At 55.1% G+C, this 19,729-nt stretch overlaps 1 protein-coding gene across 5 annotated transcripts; it reads left to right on the top strand.

Moving 5' to 3' along the window:
* The first annotated feature begins 3,379 nt into the window (after window positions 1-3,379).
* On the top strand, window positions 3,380-18,709 carry UNC13D (unc-13 homolog D). 5 transcript variants are annotated; one of them, XM_061366910.1, is made up of 32 exons: window positions 3,380-3,618; window positions 6,391-6,423; window positions 6,686-6,793; window positions 7,845-7,904; window positions 8,173-8,239; window positions 8,323-8,500; window positions 8,810-8,854; window positions 9,265-9,333; window positions 9,484-9,553; window positions 9,895-9,999; window positions 10,335-10,427; window positions 10,668-10,771; window positions 11,025-11,142; window positions 11,749-11,873; window positions 12,146-12,236; window positions 12,491-12,547; window positions 12,958-13,055; window positions 13,267-13,318; window positions 13,632-13,762; window positions 14,085-14,205; window positions 14,834-14,908; window positions 15,075-15,173; window positions 15,457-15,663; window positions 15,842-15,910; window positions 16,248-16,327; window positions 16,499-16,604; window positions 16,685-16,756; window positions 16,860-16,943; window positions 17,223-17,343; window positions 17,800-17,923; window positions 18,277-18,482; window positions 18,587-18,709. In XM_061366910.1, exons 1-32 carry the CDS (start codon window positions 3,562-3,564, stop codon window positions 18,691-18,693), a joined length of 3,132 nt encoding a protein of 1,043 aa, XP_061222894.1. In that variant the 5' UTR covers window positions 3,380-3,561; the 3' UTR covers window positions 18,694-18,709. The 5 variants fall into 5 exon arrangements, with proteins under 5 accessions (XP_061222894.1, XP_061222890.1, XP_061222893.1 ...); XM_061366906.1 differs by having other exon boundaries at window positions 3,382-3,618; window positions 14,765-14,908; XM_061366908.1 differs by having other exon boundaries at window positions 3,383-3,618; window positions 14,765-14,908; window positions 18,590-18,709.
* The last annotated feature ends 1,020 nt before the right edge of the window (window positions 18,710-19,729 follow it).

Below are 19,729 nucleotides of genomic sequence, written 5' to 3'. Positions count from 1 at the left end.
GTCTTTCTCAGATGATGTGAGTGGGATGGGGGGTGCTGTTTGTTCTCCCACTTCTTTTCAGATACCGCCGTATTTTGTGAGGTGCCCTCAAAGCACTCAGGAGAGCCTCTGCAAGGAAAGATGAGGGATTAGGGCAGAAATAACTGGAAGACCCCATAGTAGACAAGGAGGGGAGACAACGGGCATTTTCACCTCCCTGGATGTGAAATTGCTGCTCCCAGAGCACGCAGCGCTCAGAGGTTCCCAGGGCATGCCCAGCCTCGAGGAGGGGGAGCAGGATCCTCCCTGTTCTCGTTTTGAAACCACTTTCCTCTCCTCTGCCTTGTGCTTCTGCCGTGGACCTTGCCAAACCCTGGAAGGCGCAAGAGTCACTGGACCCTGTGTGTAAAAGAAGAAGTGAGGGAAGGACATGTTGAAATCAATTTGACTATTTGCCCATGCCCAGCCAAGAGATTGAGACAAGAGTGAGGGCAGGCTGAGGCTTCGGGATTATCAAGCCAAAGAGGTAGGGAGACAAATGGCTAATGATACTTGCAGAGGGTCTTTTCATACCCAGTTTTCCTTTAAAGAGAAGATTATACCCTATAAAGAGGGCAATAATGCTTGTTCTTTTGGATATCTAGGGTTTTTTTCAGCAGCACCTATAACCCTGTGCACAAGTGAACTGCCAACTATTTGTAGCAGGGGCAGACTGTAACCCCCTACAGCCTTTAAGGAAAACGGGTTTTCCTTTAGCATGAGCTGTTTTTAAAAGGAATGGAAAGGCTCAGTGTATATACATGATACATGCTCCCAGCTAGTTTCACTGGGAGGCAGACTGATGTTGTGGGAATGACAACATCCACTCCTTTTGGAAAACAAAGTCCCTCTGCAGCTCCTGTCTTGGGGCGTCTGGGGATGTTTTGCTAGTTGTCTGCAGGTTTGGGGGATGATGTTCATAGGGATTGTTGCTGCTAATCAGAAATTGTGCTACTTCTGGAGCTACTTTTAGGTTTTTTCCTATTGTTTCTTGGACAAAGAGTAATTCAAGGTGTAACTATGATGAGATATGTGAGCTCAGTGACTTTTGTTGCAGGTATTTTGCAGAGCAGTTGGTCACTGGTAAAACCCAGGGAAGAAAAGGGATATTTGCTGCTTTTGAAGCCTGATCACCAAGTAACTCTCCCTTGACACACGCAGAGGCTCAAGACCATACAAGCCCTGCACAGAGAACGTCTGTAGGGATCGTGCTGGCCTCTGATGGGTGGCGGGTGCTGCCCACCCTGCCAGGCTGTGCCCGAGCATTTCCCAATGGCATTACAAACCAGCCCCAACACAGTGATGGGCTGGGGAATTTCTGCACAGAAGCTGAACTCTTACTCTCTAAAACCTCCAAAATCCCAGCAGAGCAGCAGCTCCAAGCTGGAGAATGATTGCCTGATGCTTAGCAATATTTATGATTGCAGTGAATTTTATTTCTATGGCACTACAAGGAGAAGGGAGGTGGATTTGAAGATTAACTAAACTCTTACCACTTCTTCTCTCTGTGCTGGGTGAAGTAAGAGATATTCTTTTGACCCCTGGTATTTTCTGTGGGCAAGAATCAGCCTGGGGATGCGGTGTCCATGTCCTGCCTTTATCTCTCTGGCTGCTCTTTGCCAGGCCAGATTTTGCTTTTGCAATCAAAGCTAAAAGCAAAGATGACAACAATAATTTTCAAATGCCATTGTGCACTTTACATCTCTACTGCCCGATGGCAGCATTTTGCAGTGGAGCACAAGTGTGCTCTAAGGTGTGTGTCAAGACAGAGGGATGCAGAACCGAGATCAGCTCCTCCGCTGTGTCTCACTCCATCAGCAAGGCAGGAGATGCTTTTAATCTCTTTGCTCAAGGTGAAGCAAATGTTAGGCTGGCTAAAATTAAGGCTGAGGCTGACAGGGCTGGGCAAGCAAGTCCAAGTGTGTCTGCTAACATAGGGACAGGAACATTCTTTGGGCCTCTACCACTAAACTGTGGAGTGCATCACTTCCTCTGCCTTGAATTGGAGTTTATAGAATCATGGAATGGTTTGGGTTGGAAAGGACCTTAAAGCTCATCCAGCCCCAACCCCTGCCACGGGCAGGGACCCCTTCCCCTGGAGCACCTTGCTCCAAGCCCCTGTGTCCAACCTGGCCTTGAGCACTGCCAGGGATGGGGCAGCCACAGCTTCTCTGGGCACCCTGTGCCAGCGCCTCAGCACCCTCACAGGGAAGAGCTTCTGCCTAAGAGCTCATCTGAATCCTACCCAATAATATCTAACATAATACCTAATAAAAATTTAATCTGAATTCCTCAGGAATACTGTTGGTTGGATGGGGCTTGGAGCAACCTGGTCTAAGAGAAGGTGTGCCAGCCCATGGCAGGGGGTTGGAACTAGTTTCCAGCCCAAACCCGTCTGTGATTCTACGATTCTATGAAACAGGAATCTATGAGTGTGCAGCATCACCCGTGTTCACAGCCCCACTTCACAGAGCCTGTGGCTTCTCAGCAGTCATATGCTGCTGAGGACAGTGGCAGCAGTCCAGCAGCAGTGACATGCAAGTCTTGAGTGCAAGCTGATGTCCTTCCCTGAGCTGTGGGTCCGTCTACTGAGCAGTAAATAGCTGTGCAGCTCAACAGCCCCTTTGAGTCCCAGCCTGCTCTTAGTTCTGTGTGTGTAAGTACTTTGGACATCCAGGAGCAGAACAGCTTTTCCCTTGGCCTGTGACTCTTCCTAATGCCCACTCATGCCTTCCCCCCGTGTGCCACCAGCACAGGCGTTTTGATAGGGATTGGCAAGGAGAGGGTGCTGCTGCAGGCCTGCGGTAGGCAACTGCTCTGAATTGCAATCAGACAATGCAGTTACAGGAATGAAAGCTGACAGTGAAGCACAAGTTTTTAACTCCATTTCCTGCTGCTTTTTTTTCTCAATAACCAGCTCTGCCTGGACAGCCCGTTCAGGAAAAAGACCCTGTGCCCTTCCCCAGTGCTGTCCCTGGCATCCGTTCTCAGCCCAACCCTGTCCCATGCACCCAGGTGCCGCAGGGGTTTTCCACCCTACAGATTTTGCGCTGGATTTCAAATCCCCTCCATCTCTCGGAGCTGAAGATGATTTCTGCTTTCTGCAGGGTGCCCATCTGTGCTCACAAGGCATGGCGGATCCCAAATACACATTGGAGTGCAGATGCTTCATGCTGCCCCCATCCATCCTCCACCCACACTCTTCCCCTGCTGGACTTTGCCTTCTCAGAACTGTGTTTGGCAACGTGCTCCCAATTCCTTGCTCGTAAATAACAGCAGGGGCTAGATGTAACACCTTTCGTTGTTCTCAACCTGCCTGTGCCATGATGTCCTCATTGCTGAGGGCTCCTGGTGCAAGATGGGGTGGTGGGAAGCAGAGCTGGGGTTTCTGCGCCTTCTAGAAGGAGGCCTTTGCATGTTTCCGCTTGTTAAAATGGCCATGTGAGATAAAGTCTGTGGTTTCCTCTGAGCGTGTGAGAGAGGGGGCAGAAGCAGCAGGGGCTGCAGAGCTGCAGCTGCTCTCACCAGCGAGCCTCCCACGAGATGGAAGCTGCTGGGGAGACCCCCGTGGGGACCCTCCCTGGGGAAGAGAACCCCCAGGTAGGTGCTTTTGACCCGGGGTGTTGGGGAGTGTGTCCGGTGTGTGACTGCTCCAAGGAGGGGATTGTGGCTGCTGTGCCCGGGGGACTGCAGGGTGCAGAGCTGGGTGCTGACGCTGTAAAGGGAGAGCGAGAGAAGAGGGGCTTAGCCCGTGCCCCAGCCGGGATGTTTTCCAAGGAGGTGGGGGCACCATAGTCACGCAAATGTGCAACCAAAGGCTGTGTTGGGGGTTGGCTTCCGTTCTGTGTCGGCACTTAGCATCCCATCCCCTCTTAGCTGGGATACAGCTTCCCAGCGCCTCCCAACCCCTCTGGCTCCCTGCTGCCAGCAGGTGCCCTGAAGCCCCGCTCTCACCCAACCCAACCGGCTCCCTCTGCAGCGGCCAGACAGCAGCATCCCTGTGTCTGCCCCTACGGAAATGGGACCCACAGCTCTGCACAACACTGCTGGGACCATGCCCACATGGGAATCTGTCTTGTCTGTGTATCCCCCCACCAGGGACTCGTTTCTTCTAAGGGATAAGCTTGTTCAGCCTGGAGAAGAGAAGGCTCCTGAAGGGGAGAATTTAGAGCAGTTTAAAAGGGCTCCAGGAAAGCTGGAGAGGGGCTTTGGCCAAGGGATGGAGGGACAGGCCAAGGGGAATGGCTTGAACCTGCCCAAGGGGAGACTGAGCTGAGCTCTTAGGCAGAAGCTCTTCCCTGTGAGGGTGCTGAGGCGCTGGCACAGGGTGCCCAGAGAAGCTGTGGCTGCCCCATCCCTGGCAGTGCTCAAGGCCAGGTTGGACACAAGGGCTTGGAGCAAGCTGCTCCAGTGGAAGGGGTCCCTGCCCATGGCAGGGGTTGGAGCTGGAGGAGCTTTAAGGTCCCTTCCAACCCAAACCATTCTATGATTCTAAGTGTCACTGTCTCTGCAGCTGAGCTGGCCTCCTGCACTGGTGGCACTGTCACAGCAGCAGGTAGGGGGGATGTTGGTGGCTGTATCCAAACCTAGATTTAAGCAATGCTCCTGGATTTGAGCTGGGCCTTTGTCATGGGGATTAGTAGCAGTAAACACATCCTGGTGGCTCAGCTCAGCTTTATCTTAACCAGACCCATACACATACGGGCGAGCACAAAGCAGAATCCACAGTGGCTGTCCCCACTGGCAGAAAGGAGCAACATGGAGCTATCCCCCAAATCAACAGTGATTCCTCCCCCTGACTTCTTCGGCTACTCCTCTGCTGGGCAAGGACCAGCAGCAGAGAAATAATAAAACCCTTTTTTCCTCTCGCCCCAGCAGCCCTGCTTGTGGGGCAGCACTGCCCACAGGGATGCAGAAGGATTTGGGATGGAGCCAAGTCCACTGTGCCCCGGTGCAGGCAGGATGGTGCTGGGTGCAGGAAGGACCCTCCTGGGTACAACAGGTTCCCCCTTTCACAGGAGCTGCTGCAGCCCTTGGCACCAACCAGAGGTAGAAGGGGTCCTGGAGCAGGTGGGAGAGAAGTAGCTCAAGGGTTAAACTCACTGGGGGTAGGAGAGCTGAATTTAGTCCAGATGGCTGGGGGATTATGCCAGCTTTAGATCTGCCATAAGCAAATGTTAATGTTCCAGCTCAGGACTGTGGGGGATTCTAAGGTCATTTTGGGGCCTGGGTTGACCCACAGGTAGGGCTTATCCACCCATCTGTTGCTGGGGCTGTGCTTGGCATGTGGTCCTCGGCACAGAAAGGGCCAAACTCGTTTCAGAAATTTCCATTACATTCTTTGGCATTGCCCCCTTGCACTCCCAGCGGCCGCAGCACTGGGAGCCATAAAGGGTAGTGCAGAGGCACCGATCCCCTTCCCTTTGGCTGTGTCACCTGGCAAAGTTACCATGACCCAGCCGGGCTCCGTGGCTGGAACAAGTTGCTCTGCCATGTGGTGGCTGAATCCACATGTGGTTAGGGAAGCAGAAGGATGGGCTCAGCCTCTGCACTGGGGAGGGAGCAGGGCGTGAGGATGGGCTGAGAGTTGGGGGTGGCCAGAGAAGAGGGTATTTTGGGCAGAAGTGGTTTGATCTCCCGGATAGATCCATGTGGAGCCAAGAGGAGTGGGAGGGGACATTTGAGGTGGGGGACAACAGGGGCTGTGTGGGCAGCAGGACCCCTGCTCAGCCCTGGGGCTGCGTGCCACTGGAGCCACAATGTAGTGCAAAGGCAGTTGCCTTTTGGAAAGCAAATGCTACTGCTGGTCATGCTTCAAGCAGGGAATGGACCTTCAGCTCAACAATTAGTACCAGTGCATTGTTGCAGCAGCACCCATTTTTCAGGCAAGGGAGCTCAAGTCATAAATCCCAATGGCTTTTTGAAGTCGCTTTGCCTATAGCTGTCTTGGCCAGCCTGTAGCTCCTCACCACGCTTTGTCCACTTGCCCTCTCCCTTGGCTCGTTTTCTCTCCAGCCTGGTCCTGATGGGCCTGGCCAGGCCAGTGAGCAGCTCTGTGGGGCAAGAGGTTGGAAGCTGGCTTCTAAAGGCTCCTATCGGTCCCCTCAAGTTGCCATCTTTGCTGCTCCCTCCTTCATTAACAGGGCTCGGGAGTAAAGCCCCCATGCTGCCCTTCCACGTGGTGATGAAGGAAGTGATCCCTCAGCCACAGGGTTCCTGCAGGGTGTCACAGCATCTTTTGGGGCATCCCAACCCAATGGGCTGCAGGTCATGCCCCATTCGGGCTGCCCTGCCCAGCTGTTATTTCCTTCTAAAACCACTCTCTACTGTGAGACCTGACAAGAAACCTCTCTGTTTCTCTTCTTTCTCTAGATGGATCTGTCCCACCGATTCTCCAAGAGAGAGGTACAAATGTGGCCCCACCATGGTCCCTCTGGGTGGCACTGGAGGGGGTGGTAGTGCTGCAGAAGCTTGGGGACATGGCTCAGCTCCTGAAGATGCTCCCCATGGACACCCCTTGGTGGTCAGGCAGGGCTGGATGCCAGGAGGGAAGTGGCAGGGCCCAGTGGGATCTGGAAGTGGGGGACACCCCATTAATCTTGAGGGATGAATGGAGAAAGTCCCTGCTGGCCTGGCCCCAGGCAAGGTGTTGGCATCCCCCCTGCAGCTGACCCTGCTCTACGAGGAGGTCCTCTACACCATCCGGCACCGCTTGGGAAAGCCTGAGCACCACCACGTCATGGATTCCCAGGAGCTCTATGCCTATGTTCAAAAGGTAATTCCCCACCTCCCTGATGGGGTCCCCAAAACCTGTCCCTGACATAGAATCATAGAATAGTTAGAGTCAGAAAGGACCTCAAGATCATCAAGTTCCAGCCCCCCTGCCATGGGCAGGGACACCTCGCACTAAACCATGGCACCCAAGGCTCTGTCCAGCCTGGCCTTGAACACTGCCAGGGATGGAGCATTCACAGCTTCCCTGGGCAACCCGTTCCAGTGCCTCATCACCCTTACAGGAAAGAATTTCCTCCTTAGATCCAATCTAAGCTTCCCCTGTTCAAGTTTTAGTCCATTACCCTTTGTCCTGTCACTGCAGTCCCTAATGAAGAGTCCAGCTCCAGCATCCCTGTAGGCCCCTTTCAGACACTGGGAGCTGCTCTGAGGTCTCCACGCAGCCTTCTCTTCTCCAGGCTGAACAGCCCCAACTTTCACAGCCTATCTTCCTATGGGAGGTGCTCCAGTGGCCTCCTCTGGACTTGTTCCAACAGTTCCATGTCCTTTTTATGTTGAGGACACCAGAACTGCACACAATGCTCCAGGTGAGGTCTCCTGAGAGCAGAGCAGAGGGGCAGGATCACCTCCTTCGACCTGCTGGTCACGCTCCTTTTGATGCAGCCCAGGACATGGGTGGTTTCTGGGCTGCAAGCACACGCTGAAGCCGGCTCATGTTCATTTTCTTATCGAGCAGCACCTTCTCCACAGGACATGTCCATCCTCCCAGTGGAAGTGGATGGTGGGAGGCACTCAGAGGGCGTTCTTAACAAGCATCTTGAAAGACATAGCAGCAGCATCTAGCTGGAGGGCTGGGAAAGCTTGTGGCTGAACAATATTAGCCTGAGGGAGAAATACTTATCTTGGGCTCAGAGTGGTGGGAAGAAGACTTTCCCTGAAGAGCTGTCAGCTGGTCCCCAGCACTTCTCCTGGGCTCTTTGCTGCTCTCTTCTCAACCTGGAGCTGCAGCTGCCTCCCAGGGAGCAGAGGGATGCCCTTGGGTGCTCTACAGCTACTGTTAACAGGGCAACATCCATTACCTGGTATCTACACAGGCTTTTGGCATGGATGAAGAGGAGCACAGTGTCATCATGCAGCAGGTCAAGGAACTGGAGGTATGCAGCAAGACGGTGCCTCCCCTGTGTGCTGTGACCTGGGGGGGGAAGTTCCTGCAGTGGGAAGGTGCTGGGGGGGCTGCAGTGTCTTTTGGCCCCTGTGCTTGGGCGCTGGGGTATGGGGTGCCCTGGGCTGTGCTGGGGGAGTCACTTGGGAGCTGTTTGCTGGTCTGAACAGCAGCTGCTGGTGGGGGCCTGCATGAGCCTCTGCTTCCTCACAGCACTGCTGACTCCCACATTATTTCATCTGTTTTCCTTACTCTTCCAGAGCCCAGTTTTCTGCCTGAAAGCAACTGTGAAGGAAGCCAAGGGGATTTTGGGTAAAGACGTCAGTGGTAAGTGGAAATGAGTGGGTGTCCCATTGGAAAAGGGGCAGGCGCTGCTCCAGATGGGGACTTGCATGCCTCCATCCTCGCAGGGTTCAGTGACCCTTACTGCCTGCTGGGGATCAGGACCAAGAACCAGGAGCTTGCCAACCCTGACCACAAGAAGCGGATGAAGGCTGTGGTCAAAGACCTCATCCCTGAAGACCAGATCCATCGCACACAAGTTATAAGCCAGACCCTCAGCCCGGTGTGGAATGAGACGTTTATCCTGTAATCTGCCATCCCTTGGCTTTGCTCCCTGGGGAGACGAGGGGGGGAGGTTTCACTACTCACCCCAACCAGGAACTCCTAGGGCAATGCCCCCTGGGGCTTGCCAGGCTGCTGATCTGACCTATGCAGCAGATCCAGGGAGGTGAAAGGCAAAAGCAGACTCTCAGGGCTCTCCCACGACTTTCCCAGGCTGTGCAGGGTGGCTGCAGGGTCTCCCCCAGCCTGCCTGTAATTCCCAGTGGTCCTGCCTGCTTGCTACCAGCTCCTTGGATGCTGCTTGAGTAACAGCATCCCACTGGTGCCTTGCAGGGAGTTTGAAGACATGGAGACAGCCAGCTTCCACCTGGACATGTGGTGAGCAGCAACGACTCTCAGGCCAGCAACCCTGACCCCCAACCCTGAGCAGGGTCCTGCCCACTGGGAAGGTCCCTGGGGTGGTCCTTCAACCTGCTCCCTTTAAACCCCCAGAAACCAGCTGGGAATCCCTTTCCCTGTCACTGTCTGCTGGATGTGACCAGCATGAGCAAAGAGTGTCCAGGCTGGCTTTGCCCAGCAGGGCGGATCCTGACTCCTGATTTTATTTATGGGAAGAAGTCACATGTTTTCACATTTTGGCTAGACACCTGGTTTGGGGAGATGGTCTTAGTTCCAGCACATTTCCCCCTCCCAACACCTTCTTTCTCCCACGATCACTGGAGTGCCCTGAAGGGTTTTGCAATTGCTTGAATTTCCTCCTTTCCCATGTTGGGTTTCCCTGTCCGCAGGGACTCGGATGTGGTGGAGTCAGTGCGGCACAAGCTGGGGGAGCTGACAGACCTCCACGGCCTCAAACGGTTGGTGCTAATGGTCCTAATGGCTGATGAAGGAAGAGGGTTTGAAAAATGCTTAAAAATTGCTTTGGAAAGAGGGCTGGTGGGTGGCAGGGCTGCCACCTTAACCAGTGACTTTTCACAGTCACACACATCCTTGTTGATGGCTTTCAGGATCTTTAAAGATGCTCGCAAAGACAAAGGGCAGGATGATTTCCTGGGGAATGTGGTCCTTCACCTGAAGGTGAGCACTGCCGTGCATCCTCTGCTCCAAGTGACTCCCCATGTGCCTCTCTAAACCTCCCAGACCTGGGCAGGATCCCAGCCCTGTGGCTACACTGAGCATACCCAGGATCCCAGCTTAGAGCCCCAAACTGATGCCAGGTCCCTCAGTTTGGTGGCAGGTGTCCTGGACATCAGTTACTCAAGCTCAGTGATGATATCTCATTTAGTTTAAATCCAATATTAGTGTTATCTAATACAGCATCTTTCTGTTCTGTTAAAGCAGTGGGACCTCATCCTGGATTGGAATCCTTCCCCCAGGAAGGCTGCCTGGGGCTTCACCTTTTGTCTCTGTTAAATCAGGATCTGCACTGCTGGAATGACCGATGGTACCAGCTGGAGCCACGAACAGAGACGTACCCAAACCGGGGACAGTGTCACCTGCAGTTCCTGCTTACACACAAGAAGGTAGGAGGGGATGAGGAGGGGGGTCCCTATCCATTGCCTTGGCAGGATGGGGTAGCTACCTGTCCCTTGGACTCTATCTTGGTGTCACAGATCCCTGCTCCATGACCAAAGGTGCCAACACCAGAGTTTCCATGTGCTGTAAAACAGCTTGAGCTTCCCCTGAGCTTCTTGCCAGCAAGGGTGCCTTGGTCCTGGTGCAACTGCACCACTTGGCTCAGCTTCAGGTGGGGCTTTCTGGCCCCATGCTTTTTGGGTTCCTGTGTCCCACTCTCTGACTGCATTTCTGCATCTTCAGGCCGTTACGGTTATTGCCTCTATGTCTGGTGTCTTTTCAGAGGGCCACCACGAGCAGTCGAACACAGCCAAGCTACACTGTCCATCGCCACCTCCTGCAGCAGCTGGTGTCATATGAGATCCTTCAGCACCAGGTACTGAGTGGGAGAGCCCCTCCAGCAGCTGGGCTGGGGTGAGGGTTTCCTTTGGAGCCCATCACACTTAACACCTTGATGCAGTGTGATGGGAAGGAGGGTCATGATGATGCCTGCCTGTGCTTGAGGCACCCATTCCTCCTGTGGGCCTGCAAACACACCCTGCCTTGGTGCCTGTTCCCCTCCTTGCTCAGCCCAGCTTGCTCCAGGACTCACCATCCTCCCTTTGCATCCTTGCAGGCTGGCAGCATTGCCTGGGACGGGGAGCTGAGCAGGCATGCCAGCACCGTGCTGTACCTGCATGCCACACAGAAAGATCTCTCTGACTTCCACCAGGTCATAGTGTGAGTACCCCATGCCCGGGGAGCCACGGTGCAGCATCAGGAGGGTCAAGGGCTCTGACAGCTCCCCTGGGCATATGTGACTGCAGCTGGAATCTCCAGTGAGCTCCAGCGATGCCCCCTGCCCTGAGCAGGACCAGGAGAACTGGGTACCACCCATGCAATCCCAGCTGTAGCCGGGGTGGGGGAGCCTCACGCTAGCCCCTGAGTGTCCACCAGCTCTGGGGGCTCAGCCCAGGCTCTCCCTTCCCCCCAGGAGGTGGCTGGCATACAGCAAGCTCTACCAGAGCCTGGAGTTCAACAGCAACTGCCTGCTCCATCAGATCACCAGCATCGAGTACCAGTGGGTGCAGGAGCGCCTGAGGCCAGAGCAGGTGAAGGGGGCTCTGGCACCATGCAGGGGGCAGAGAGCAGGGAAATGTGCCCCATGCACCCAACCCCATGCCTCTCCTCCCAGCTCCCACGGCCATTTCCATCCCTGTGTTCCAGGAAGGGCAGGAGCTTGTGGGCTACAGGAGTGCTGGGGTGTCTGCAGGGCACTTCTGAGGAGAGCCAGCCTCAGGAACCAGGACAACCCAGGGTCAGGGAGCCCCTTTGCCCCAGGAGTTTGTCCCCCCCGTCCATGCATAAGCCTTTACTGTTTGCACTGACATCCCCCCTCCTCCATCACTGCTATCAAGTCAATCACAACCCTCTCCAAGACCTAAATATGACCCAATTCCTACTTTTCCCAGCCCAGGAGTTTTCCCAGAGCATGCCAGCACCCGCTGAGACTCTGAATTTTTCAGGCATAGCAATGAGTTTTAAGTACAAAACTCAGGTCAGATAGGTTACTGGAGGCATCAGGGGGTTTCCCACACCTAGAGCATACTAGAAAGGAACAGGAGACACCAGCTCCCTCCATCACAGTGCCATGGTCCTGCCAGCATCTCTTGTCTGCCACTGAGGTGGACAGCACATGTTTCCTTCCTTCTCCCCAGAAAGCAGAGGTGGCCGAGTCCTTCCAGTCCTTGCTGACTTATGGGGTTTCCCTCATTCGGAGGTACCGCATCATTTTCCCACTTTCTGTCCCAAGGTCCACAGAGAGACTCCAGTCCCTGCTCCGGTGAGTTGAGCACCAGTGCCAGCTGTGCATAGGGTCCTATAGCTTGCCCACTGTGATGGACAAGCCTGTAAGCTTCAGCAAAAACCTACATGAACCCTTTTTGCCCCCTTCTAGGCTGCTGTGGAACTTGTTCTGTCTTGTCCCTCATCCTGGGCTCTCTGTGGTGGTTGTTGTTGGGAGGGGAAGATCCGCTTGGGTAGGGTTCTTGTGGGGAGAGTTTGTGGATTCTGAGGGACTGGTGCTGGGTTTCACTTCAGGTTCTTGCTTTGCAGAGTCCTGGTCCAGATGTGCAAAATGAAAGCTTTCCATGAGCTGTGCACACCCAACCCCAACCTCCCCCACATGGTCTCCACAGCACTGAAGGTAGTGGGACCAGGGTCTCACCCTCCCAGTCCTGGGCAAATGGGACCCTGCACACTGCCCATGCAAAGCCACATGGACCACCATGAAGGAGGGAAATACCTGCCCCTGTTCAACCTGATGGTCCCAGCCTGGGGTTACCACCACGTGGGGCTGGGTCCTGCCACACCAGGGGACAGAGAGAGTGAAGGGGGTGGCAGAGCTGGCTTTGCTCCTCCTGCTTCCCTGCCATCACACCATGATTCCTTTCTTGCCAGTCAGGCACAACAGAATGGTTCCATATGAAGAAGCAGCACCTCAAGCCCATGGTGAAGGTCAGTTCTCATCTCTGCCTCCCTGACATGATAAGGAACAGTTTGCTGGGCAGGGGTGGGAGTCCCAAGGCAGTGGGAAAAGAAGACTGAGATGAGGCGTCTCCAATTTTTTGATTCATCAAGGCATTTAGGTTTCCAGCTTAAAAATACCATGAGCCATGCTATCTGCAGCTGCCAAGGTGCCTTGGGGGTTAAGGTCTTGTTGTAATGCTCAGGAGAAGAGGTGGTCCCCAGAGCAGCCATGCAAGCACATGATGACATTTAATGTTATCAACAACTGGTGCTTAGTGGATCTAAGGATATATTGCTACCTCACAAAAACAAACCATAGAAATAAATCAGATCAGAACAGAGCTCAGGTCATCTCAAAATCACTGAGCATTGAAATGAAGCTGTTCTTCCCTTTGCAGAGCATGGAGGAGAACGGCAAAGCCTTGTCCAGACTCCTCCTGGAGGTGTTAGGAGATCTCCAACAGTGCCAAAAAATTTGGAATAGAATTTTCATCAGGTAGGTTTTGGGGCTTGATTCCCCCCATCCCCAGGGTGAAGAGCAACACGATGCCTCATTCCTTGGTTCTTGGGCTCCACAGATAGCATCTGTGGTCCCACCTCTGCTTCTTAGACCTGTACTGTCCTTGCCATTATGGAATGGGCATGGCCTAGGAGGCTTTGCTCAGCTGGAGCTGGCAGGCTCCTGACTCCCTGTTTCTCTTTTGCAGCACCTTGAGGTTGAATCTCTTCTCCATCGCCTACCTGGAGCTGGAGATGCTGGTGAGCAAGCCTGGGCTGCTCTGCACTTGTAAGACTAATGTCGAAAGCAAGGCTGAGGTTTATGGCCACCCTTCACATAACAAATGGTTGTTGCAAGCCTGGAAAGGGAGCAAGCCAGGGAAACTCTCCATCTTTCCCTGTGAGCCCAAGACTACCATCTGCTTACCTGACCTAATGAGCCTCCTGAAATGCGATCCAAAAGGAAGAGGAGTTCCCTGAGCTGATCCTCACCCATGGCTCCATGGAGCCCCAACCAAGTTTTCCTGGCTGGACCCTCACTAACAACGGTCTCCATTCCTTTGCTCACTACCAGGTCGCGGAGCATGTCCAGGAGCAGCTACGTGAGGTCAACAGCAGTATGTCCAAACCCACAGCCGAGAGCCTTTTCCAGCTCTACATGAACCTCCAGGAGCTCTATCGGATGAAGGACTTCCTCCCTAAGAGGTATCCAACCCAGAGAGAGGGAATGAGCAGTTCATTGAGAGGAACTCTAAATCCTTCCAATTCACCTACATCAGTAATTACGCACAAGGCAGACAGGGCTGTTGGTGTCTGGTGTTGGTATGAGCATCACCAGGAGGGTTTCAGGCCCTTCTCTGAGTGGGCCTGATGGAGACCTCAACTTCCAGGCAAGTGGAGGTTTCTCCTTTGCATGTTGCTACATGCTGCCTCCACCTCAGGTCAGTTTCTTGTATGTGAGAGCAAGGAGGGCTGATGGTCTGTGCTACTGCTGTGCAGTTGGAGAAGCTGCTGCCTTCATCCACAGGGATGGACCTCTGGCTCTGAACAATTTCCACCAGTGGTTCAAGGAAGGTGTTCCCCAGTGGCTGCAGAAGGCCTACACCATTGCTCTGGAGAGGGCACAGAGAGCTGTCCAAATGGACCAGGTAACACAGGGAGGAGGAGAGCATCTCCCTGCAACCTCTGGGGACACTTCAGCTCCCTCCATGCCTTGCTGCTGCACCTGGCTCACGGCATTGAGACCACCACATTGGTGCCTCTTGCAGCCCAGGAGCAGGCTGGCTCCTCTCACAAATGCATAACAAAAGATGGGGTGTCATGGAGCAGTTGATCCCACCCATGCCCCTTCCCCTGCTGGTCTCTGGCAGCCTGAACAAGCTGATGAGCATGCATTTGGGCCATGCTGTGAGCATCCGCTTCTCTTCTGACCTTTAGGAAGAGGAGAGGGAAGGCAGCCATGGGGCAGTGGGCTCCTTGCCCCACTCTTCAGTGTGTTCCAACAATGCTGGGTGGAGTAGAGTGGAGGACTCAGTGCAGGGAGCTCAGGCTACTTCTTCTGTCCTCATCTCCTCCACTTCCCAAAGTGGTGGCATTGGGATACATGGGAAGTGATGATGGGCCCCAAAGTAAAGGAGCAGCTCTCCTTGTGTGGGATGGCTTCTTTCAATACAAGCCAAGTTGCATTTAGTTTCTCTGCTCCCTCAGTTGACACCTTTTGGGGAGCACAACAAGCACAGCACCTCCACTGTTGACCTGTCCACCTGCTACGCCCAGATTGTGAAGACCTGGCAGCAGCTCAACTGGCCAGACCCTGAGGAAGCCTTCATGATCATGGTGAAGCTTGTGGAGGTTCGTACCCCAGGCCTGACAGCAAATACCATGCTCACGGACATCAGCAGAGCATCTTCTGCTCTTGGAGAGCTGTCTCTAAGAATGGGGCCGGTGTCCCATGCTGACATGGTGGGGTCCCCATGCTGCCCAGCTCAGTCTTGTTGCCTTCTTTTCTATCCCACAGGACATGTGTAGGATTGCCCTGATGTACTGCCGGCTCATCAAGGGGAGGGCTGAGGCTCTGTCGCTGCACAAGCAAAATGAGGGTGAAGAGGCCAACAGGGTTGGTATTGGGTCTCCTGTGTAGGGAGAAACAGGATTTGGCCATGGTTTCTGGGCAAAGAAGGAGATGAGCTGCTGAGCCTCCAGCCAACATCCCACATTTGGGTTTCATAGAGATCGGTTGGCCCCTGATAGCCACAGTCCTGGAAAATCAGGAGGGAAATGATGCGAGCAGGGGTAGCAGGATGAGAATGGGGAATGGGAATAGTTATGGAGATGGGACTGGGCATGGGGGGATGCACCAAGGGGTGTGGGACACCCTGAAGCAGACCCGTTATCCCCAGCTCTGCATCGTGGTGAACAACATCAAGCAGCTGCGGCTGCTGATGCTGAAGCTGCCGTCGCAGCTGGACTGGGTGCAGCTGGAGCAGCGCACGGGAGCCGTCATTGACCGGCAGCAGATCCAGCACACGCTGCACAACCAGCTCGACAGCACCATCTCCTGCCTGGATCACGAGGTCCAGGAGGTGGTGCAAACCCTGGCCACCAAGGTAACCACCTGCCACCGGCTCCCCCTTGGCCCTTGCCTGGCCCAAGAGTGGGGAGGTTTCACTCAAGGGGGCCTGGAGCACATAATGCTCCTGGGATGGAGGTGAGACTGGGGCTGTGCATGGGGAGGCTCTTGCAGAGGGTAAAGGCCAAGAGTCTCTGTGCATTTCTCCCTGGCAGCTGGAAAAGGGCATTGCCAGACACATCCAGGAGCTCTCATCTTCTAATGACACCAGGGAGCCTGAGGATGTAAGTACCCGGCCCAGTTCCTCCTGGAGCATCTCCTTTGGGCAGCCATGAATAACTTTTTCCTACTTGGTACCCTTCCCCAGCTCTCCCTGCCCCACACCTGGGGCACAAGACACACCACCAATGGGGTCCAGACATCCAAATGCTGACGTTTGATGCCCATCAGCAGCAGGACCAGACAGGGCACAGCCTGCCCATGTCTTCACTGCGGGAGGGAGCCCTGGACACTCCCCTGCCCTGCTGGCTCCAGCCAGCAGTGCTCTGCCCCTCTCCCCACTGTGATCTGCTGGATATGCCCCTCCATGCCCTCCCTAATGCTCCTCTCCTCTTGCTGCAGTCCATCATCCCCCTCATGAAGTTTCTGGAGTCGGAGCTGCAGTATCTCAATGAGCATCTGGTCCAGGAGAACTTTAAAAGGTGATGAGGGCACTGGGGATGCACCATGGCAGAGGCCAAGTCCCATGGGTCTTGGGAACCTCCCGCTCTGGGCTGGCTGCTCAGCCCTGTGGGGTAAGCCCGTTCTCCCCAGCTAACCTCCCTAGCCCACCCCCTGGGATCCCTCACAGCCTTCCTTCCTTGCCCCTGCAGCCTCCTCACTCTTCTCTGGCATCACACCTTGGCCGTGCTGTCAGCAGCCATGGGGCAGCAGGTCCCCTCAGCCCAGTGCTGCAAGAAGCTGCTCTGTGCCCTGAAGGTACCAACGGGGGAGCTGCGGAGTCCCTGGGCGGGCCGGGTGTTTGGTTGCTGACTAACACCAACCATCCTTCTCACCAGAGCCTGGAGCTGTGCTTCCACGCCGAGGGCTGCGGGCTGCCGCTGCACATGCTCCACACTGCAGTCTTCCAGGTACAAGGTCCCCAGGGGTTTCCTTTGGGTGGTCTCCAGGGATGACATCCCTGCACTGTGCACCCATTGCGTGTTGGGCTGTCACCTCTCATCCTCCCTGCAGTCGCTGGAGACCCGCCTGGACCTCTGCTCTGCCACCAGCCGCAAACTCATCCAGAAATACTTCAGCAAGAGGATCCAGCAGCAGGTAGGAGGCAGGACGGTGCCCCCAGCCCCTGGCTACATCCCACCCTTGCACATGCAAGGCTGCCTGGCACAGCCTGCCCGTGGAAAGGCGGGATTTACCCACCATCCTCTCAGTCCTGGGGCTTTTTAGGCTGGTTTTGCCCCACTGGAGAATGGAAAGAGCTCAACTGCATCCCAGAGAATGCCCATCACCCCCTCTGCCCCAAAGTGCCTGCTCACCCTCCACCAGACACTGAGTATTCCCTCCATTAAGCACCTTATTCTTGTAACCCCCACTCAGCTGGACACCAGCTCAGAGAAGTACGGGGCTGTGACCATCAAAGCACTGTACTGCCCTTCAGAGCAGAAACTCCACGTGGAAGTGCTCAATGCTGTCAACCTCATCCCTTTGGACTCCAATGGTGGGTAGGGTGGGCTGGGGAGGCCCACCACCTTGGTACCTCCTGTCCTTGTTCCCCTTTATGCCCTTGGGTAGGAGAGTTGCTGGCAATGTTTGAATTAATGGGACTCTCTCTTGAGTTGCTTTTGCATTCAAGGAGGTGGGTTTGAGAAAGAAGGGAGGTTATTGCACTGGTCTGGGGTGGTCCAGTGGGATGAGGCAGGCAGGACACACATCCCATTGCCTTCAGTTTGCAGGACAAGCTAGCAGCCTGGGCAGGTGGATTTTTTCCATCATGCAAACCATGTCTCGGCCCCAAAAAACTATGCCAGGGTGGCTGTCATTTGAGGAGATCTCCAGGCGAGGTCACTCCTCTTGTAGCCACCTATGGGGTCATCAGGGTTGGGGAAGTTCTTGCATCCTCCCAGGAGCTGGGCTGGGGGGCAGCACGAGGGGCCTAACATCTTCTCCCCACCAGGCTCCAGTGACCCCTTTGTCCAGCTCACCTTGGAGCCCCGGCATGAGTTCCCCGAGGTGGTGGCCAGGGCCACCCAGTGCAAGAGGAATGAGCTGCACCCCCTCTTTGATGAAGCCTTTGACTTGTATGTAGGAGCTGGCATCCCTGGCCCCCCTCCTCCCCCAATCCCCTCTGCTTCCCAAGCTTCAGCTGAGCTTCGGCTATGGGACTGCTGCTCTGGGAACTGGGTCCTGTCCTGGGATTTCACCCCCTGCTCAGCTGTGGGATCCCTGGGGTAGGGGCACCCTCAACACCTGGGTCCCACAGGATAGTGTGGGGCTGTGCAGGGCCCCTGTGCTTTGAAGGGGTTGAGGTCAGTGCAGGGAAGGGGTGGTGGGGGGGAGCATCACAGTGGGGAAGACTGTGGGGACCTCTTTGGTCCCTGGAGGGAAGGTGAATTCTGGGATGCGATGGTCCCTGCATCCCATCTCCCTGCAGCTTGATCCCCGCCGAGAAGTGCCAGCAGGAGGGAGCCTGCCTTCTCCTGACCGTGTTTGACTACGACATGCTGGGGGCCAACGACCTGGAGGGTGAAGCCTTCTTCCCCCTCTGCCACCTGCCTGGCCTCAGCCCCGATGAGGACCCTGCTGATGCAGGAAGGGTGCCCCAGACCCGCCTGCCCCTCACGCACCCCAAAGCCACCGGTACGTGGAGCCACTGCTGAGCTGAGCTGAGCCCCAGCAGCCCCACCACATGAGGAGGGGCTGCGGTGAGCATCTCCCACCACCGCTCCCCTCCTCTTTGGCAGGAGATGAGATTCTCCAGCTGCTGGAGTCCAGGAAGGGGGACAAAGAGGCTCAGGCCTTTGTCAAGCTCCGCAAGCAACGAGCCAAGCAGTCCAAGGAGACAGAATGAGGAAGAGGGGCCTGAAATGAGGGGGTCGAGCCCCCTCTGGAATTTTCCTGGTGCAGGGACCAGGAGTGAGAGGGGGTCCCTGTGCCCTGCAAACCTTCCCAGCACCCTTGGGTAGCCCCTGTGAGGCTGGGGAGGGGGTACCCCGTATTTCAGGGCATTTCTTTGCCTGTCTGGACTAGAGACACTACTCTAGGGATGGGAGATTGTCCGGCTGTCCCTGCCCACCCCCTCATTAGCTTGTCACTGCTGGTACCACATCTCGTGGCTATGTCCCCAAAACTGTCTGCAGCATGGTGTCAGGACAAAGTAAAGGCATCATCATTTATTTGGGGTGGGGACAACCAGTGGCCAAACCCACTTTTTCTTTTTTTCTTTTTTCCCTTTTCACCTATTCTTTTCCTTCTTTTTTTTTTTTTTTTTTTTTCCCCATGGATCAGCCTCTAAGTTTAAATTAAAAGCAACAAAGCTCATGTGTGATCTGAGGCTGTGCAGGGAGTGCTTTAGGTGATGGCCCTGGGCTGGGCAGAAGCTGTGGCAGGAGGGTGGCAGGGTGGGTTAAGGCATTTGGCGTAAGGTGAGGGCTGCCATCCTTGATGGGGTTAAGGCAGGAAGAGGCAGCTGGATGCAGGGTTTCAGAGGGAGGAGATGGCACATGAATGAATTTGTCCAAGTTTCCCATTGAAAAGAGGATGGGGAGCTGCAATGGTGCTGAGGCCGGCACCACTGGGAAGGAGCTGGATCAGCACTGGGAGGCGGCAGGGTCCCACACCCTGGGGCCAGCAGTGCCTGGCCTGGTGGGTGCTTGTTCCTCCCCTCCCAGCCTTGACTGGTTCCTGCAGGTATCAAGTCTTTCGTTGATTGGAAGAGACCTTAAAGTTCCTCCAGCTCCAACCCCTGCCACGGGCAGGGACCCCTTCCACTGGAGCAGCTTGCTCCAAGCCCCTGTGTCCAACCTGGCCTTGAGCACTGCCAGGGATGGGGCAGCCACAGCTTCTCTGGGCACCCTGTGCCAGCGCCTCAGCACCCTCACAGGGAA

The sequence above is a fragment of the Neopsephotus bourkii genome, unplaced genomic scaffold (genome assembly GCF_033783945.1).
Source record: "Neopsephotus bourkii isolate Nb327-2 ecotype Australia unplaced genomic scaffold, CSIRO-AGI_Nbou_v1 NB_1363, whole genome shotgun sequence".
Taxonomy (NCBI): domain Eukaryota; kingdom Metazoa; phylum Chordata; class Aves; order Psittaciformes; family Psittacidae; genus Neopsephotus; species Neopsephotus bourkii.
Note: the sequence above shows the minus strand (reverse complement) of the source record. Positions and strands in the feature narration are given on the sequence as shown.